Source organism: Hyaena hyaena, unplaced genomic scaffold (assembly GCF_003009895.1).
Source record: "Hyaena hyaena isolate Hyena2069 unplaced genomic scaffold, ASM300989v1 scaffold_352, whole genome shotgun sequence".
In the NCBI taxonomy this organism is placed as follows: Eukaryota; Metazoa; Chordata; class Mammalia; order Carnivora; family Hyaenidae; genus Hyaena; species Hyaena hyaena.
Window position 1 is genome coordinate 651,685 of NW_024080984.1, and position 4,979 is coordinate 656,663.

Below are 4,979 nucleotides of genomic sequence, written 5' to 3' on the forward strand. Positions count from 1 at the left end.
AGCGGAGCGGGCTAGACCGCGAGCGAGCAGTGCGGGAGTAGGCCGAGGGCGCCCAGCGGGCGGCCCCCTCCCGCCCCTTCCGCTTCCGCCGGGCTCGCCCAGCTCCTTCCTGGCGGTACTCGCGCTCGGCCGCCTGCAGCCGGTAGCTATGCGGGCCTCACGCCCTGTGACAGCCGCGGGGTCTGCGAAGGCGGCGTTGCAGGTGGCGGAAGTGCTGGAGGCCATCGTGAGCTGCTGCGTGGGGCCCGAGGGACGGCAGGTTCTGTGTACGAAGCCCACCGGCGAGGTGCTGATCAGCCGAGACGGAGGCTGCCTCCTGGGGGCGCTACACTTAGAGCATCCCATAGCCAGGTACCCGTGTCTCACGTTCCAGCACCTTATAGCGTCCTTTCGCCAGGTACTGTTGTCCCACTCTCCTGCCCACAGACGGGCACCTCAGACTGTCTCCCTGACCCTTCCTTACTCTGTGCTACTGGAAATACAGACTTGAGTGAAACTATGCTCAGGGTTCTAGCGGTGTGCAATGGAATGTTCTTTGGGACATCAAATCTTACCAGACTCCCAAGAACTTTGATTCCCCCTTCTCCACCTAACCCCAGAATCTTGAAATAGAACAAAGTAACTTGAAAAAAGGAAAAAGTAAAACGAAAGACATCAAAAGGACAGTATGCCAGCTTGTAAGAAGGCAACCCTCTGAAATTAGTTGCTTTATTTCTTTTTTTGTACAGGATGGTGGTGGCCTGTGTTTCCAGTCATCTAAGAAAAACAGGAGATGGTTCTAAAACATTTATTATCTTTCTTTGCCATTTACTCAGAGGACTTCATGCAATGACCGACAAAGAACACGATTCTTTGATTTCCCAGAATATTCAAACCCATGGACGGCGTTGGAAAAATTCTTGTCAGTGGAAATTTATTTCTCAGGCTCTTCTGAAGTTTCAGACACAAGTATTAGATTTTATTATGGGCCACTACTTAAGTCAACACTTTTTGTCGGTCTTTTCCTCCGCTAAAGAGAGAACATTGTGTAGAAGCTCTTTAGAGTTGCTCTTAGAAGCATACTTTTGTGGAAGAGTGGGAAGAAATCATCACAACTTTATTTCACAGTTGATGTGTGACTACTTTTTCAAGTGTATGGCTTGTGAAAGTAGGTGTGAAGAAGTATTTGAGTTAGTGGATGACTATTTTGTAGAGTTGAGTATCGGTGTCACTGGCCTTCCTGTCTCAGATTCCAGGATCATAGCTGGGCTTGTGCTTCACAGAGACTTTTCTGTATACTGTCCAGCAGATGGTGACATAAGACTAGTGATAGTAACCGAAACCGTTCAGCCCCCCCTTTCAACTTCTGGATCAGAGTTTATTCTAAATTCCGAAGCACAATTTCGGACATCTCAGTTTTGGATTATGGAAAGGACAAAAGCAATCATGAAACATTTACAGAGTCAGAATGTAAAATTGCTCCTGTCGAGTGTGAAACAGCCAGACTTAGTTCTTTATTATGCAAGACTGAATGGCATATCTGTGGTGGAGTGTTTATCCTCCGAAGAAGTCTCGCTTATCCAGAGGGCTGTTGGGCTTTCTCCCTTTGTGTTACCGCATGCCTCTTCACAGCATGAAATCTGTAACACTGCTCTGATGAAATTTTGTAAGCCCCTTATCTTTAGGTCCAAAAGGTATGTTCATCTTGGCTTGATTGGCACATGTTCCTTTGTACCGCACTGCATAGTTCTTTGTGCACCAGTGCAGGGTCTTGTGGAACAACATAAAAATGCTTTATGTGGAGCATTTAAAATGCTTCGGCAGTTATTTAAAGACCTTGATCTAAATTACGTGATACAAGCCAGTGATCAAAATCATACTTCAAGTCCTCTTACTCATAGGAATAGCAGGGAAAGTAATCCATTGCCAGAAATTGTTAACGGCTCCACACAAAGCCCATATCAGGGCACAGTCGTAAAAAACAAAGGTAAGGTGGCAACAACTGAAGCATATTTAAAAGTATATTCAAATTTGGTAGTTCCAAGTATAGAATTAGAAACATATACTCCATGGTCAACACCAAAAGTGACACCAACAGATACAGACCAGGCAGATGAAACACTGAGATGTTTATCTCCAGCCAAACCCAGGATAACTGATGACAATGAACCATTTATTGAGAGTGATTCTGCTAATTCAACAACAGAAAACACTGGAATAGAAATTGCTTATGAAAATTTACAAGGCACAAAAATTTCTGGAAAGGGAAGCACGTTACCAGTGAGAGAGAAGTCACTGGAGATGAGTACATCCCACAGTCGCTGCTGCTCCTCTATACCAGCAGGTTGTGTTTTGCCAGTGGGTGGTAATTTTGAGATCTTGTTACATTACTATCTTCTCAACTACGCCAAAAAATGTCAGCAATCAGAAGAAACCATGGTTAGTGTGATCATAGCTAATGCTCTTTTAGGCATTCCCAAAATTCTGTGTAAGTCTACGAAGGGAAACTACGGCTTTCCACAAATATATGTAAGAACTCTCCATGCACTGCAAACCAATCAACCCATGGTAAGCAGTCAGACAGGTTTGGAATCAGTATCTAGTAAATACCAATTACTAACTTCAGTTCTTCAGTGTTTAACAAAAATTTTAACCATCGACTTGGTAATCAGTATTACGAGACAACCTCAGAAAGTTTATGATCAAGATTCAGAAGAGGAAGTATAAAATTGGGATTTTTTTCATTAACATAATTTTAATCCAACTCAAGCCGTAAAGTAAGAAACGTGACCACTGATTCTCAAATCAATTTGGTCTAGTTAGGAAAACATCAAAACTTATAAACTCTTTAGAAAAAGTACACCAAGAGGCTAGCAGACACTCAGACACAAATATTAGACAACATTCTGGAACTGTTCTGAGGAGGAAGCCTTCCACAAGGAAGCCAAGATCTGACTGTGTGTCTTTCTTCCCCCTAAATGTCCCTGTGTCTCAGCTCTGTGTTAGTGTTTGTGTATGCAAGAGGGTGTTTCTTTATAGGTCCTTTTTACTTTTCTGTACCTTTGTTCACTCTCTTCATCTGTCCTCCTTGCCCTTCTGTATTTATTTAGTTCATCAAAACAATAATTTGAGATTTGGATGGGGTCTTCAAATGTCATCCCAATTTAATTATTTATAATATTTAACATTTGCTTCGTTTAAAATAATTTATTTTCTCTACTCATAATTTCTAAAGCAATGAGTAAAAAGTCTTGATATTTTTTCTCAAGATGCACGTAAACTAAATTAGTTTTTACTTTTACATATCCCTTATTTAATTTCTGTTTTATGTGGAAAAGCCTGGATATACTTTTTCACCATCCGTACACCACTAAATATGTAACTAGAAATATGACTTTGTGCATTGCAAACTTACTTTCATTTCTGTAGTTAAAAGTCAATTTCAGAAAGCTTATGAAATTCATACTGCCGTTTTCTCCTGTCCCCTCAGAGCTCATGAAAATAATTCATGTATTTGCTGCTTTTTCTTGTATTTGTGCATAGCCAGAGTTCATTTGTAATAAAGAATTTGAAAATTATTTCTAATGTGAATTTCAAGTGTTTATATTTTATTGTAAAAGTTTATAAGTGCAAAAACACTATGCATCTATCCATAGATAAGGACAGTGTCTTCTACTTTTAATAGTTCTCTGTAGCACCCAAAACACCGCTATGTTTATATTCAGAAGTGCCTGTTGAATAAAACTGTTACTTTTAATCCATTCTCCTAAGTACATGTTCCCAACTTACTAAGTCAACAATTCATAATGAGTACTTGCCGTGTGCCAAATGCTGACTCCACTGTGGTAAACAAATAGCTGTAGTTCCTGCCTCCAAACCCCTTTCCTGAAAAGGTAATGGATAGATAGTGACACTATTTTGGATTGAGATTAAATTTAGGAAACCTGATTTAAAATTTTTAATTACAGGGCACCTGGTGGCTCAGTAGGTTAAGTGTCTGACTTTGACTCTGGTCATGATCTCACAGTTGATGGGTTAAAGCCCCTTGTTAGGCTCTGTGCTGACAGCTCAGAGCCTGGAGCCTGCTTCAGATTCTGTGTGTGTGTGTGTGTGTGTGTGTGTGTGTCTCTCTCTCTGCTCCTCCTTTGCTCATGCTCTGTCTCTGTCTCTTAAAAAAAATTAAATGTTTAAAAAAAAATTTTTTAATTTTAATTACAGTAAAACTTGAAAAGGTGATGACTAACAATATATTAAGAAACTAACATCTTGCAGTATCTCATGATCTTTTAAATTAACTGTAATTTCATTTTTATAAGGCTTATGCCATATGATAGCATTCTTTGATTTCTGAAATTATGGAGAGAGTGAATTATTTCTGTTTCTTGTACTGAGTTCATAGATGCATGAACCTACTGTAATATTGCTATATAATTTTTTCCATTCACTTTTTAAATTGCCTGTTAGATCATTTGATAGTTTTACTTTACTTTGTTGTTGCTATTTTAAATACTCCATCATTGGAGGCATTCAAAAACTTTTCTAGACATGCCCAGACATATGCCCTTGCATATGGTAGGCATTTTATAGCTATAAATAGGAGTCCAGAAGCCACTTTGTAAGCTAGACCTGGGTCTTTGTATATTTGGCACCTGGTCTAATATCTGGCAGACAATAGTAGCCAATAAATGTCTGTTGAAGAACTATTTGTTGACTGAATTAATCGTTGGATCCTCATAGATGAGGTCATAATTATTTCTGTCAAAGTTTCATGGGAAAGGATCTGTTTTGGGGGAGAAAGCAAAAAATGTAGAACAGGTCTACACAAAGCAATATTTTCTCTTTTAAATCTCTTCTCAGCTCTTTAAAACAATATATCCCTCAAAAATGGTGACAGAGCTTTCATGGGTCCTCTTTATCATTTACAGAATAACACCAGAGAGTTTATGTCACTGGGTTAGACAAGAGAGCGCTTTTTAAAATGTGATTACATTGTACCTAAA

General features: G+C 39.7%; 1 protein-coding gene across 2 annotated transcripts; it reads left to right on the plus strand.

Annotated features, from left to right (window-relative positions):
- The first annotated feature begins 115 nt into the window (after positions 1-115).
- Positions 116-3,736, plus strand: BBS10 (Bardet-Biedl syndrome 10). Of its 2 annotated transcripts, none has more exons than XM_039249933.1 (2): positions 116-351; positions 729-3,736. In XM_039249933.1, the coding sequence occupies exons 1-2, from the start codon at positions 149-151 to the stop codon at positions 2,704-2,706; spliced, it is 2,181 nt and encodes a 726-aa protein (XP_039105864.1). In that variant the 5' UTR covers positions 116-148; the 3' UTR covers positions 2,707-3,736. The 2 variants fall into 2 exon arrangements, with proteins under 2 accessions (XP_039105864.1, XP_039105865.1); XM_039249934.1 differs by having other exon boundaries at positions 116-397; positions 729-817.
- The last annotated feature ends 1,243 nt before the right edge of the window (positions 3,737-4,979 follow it).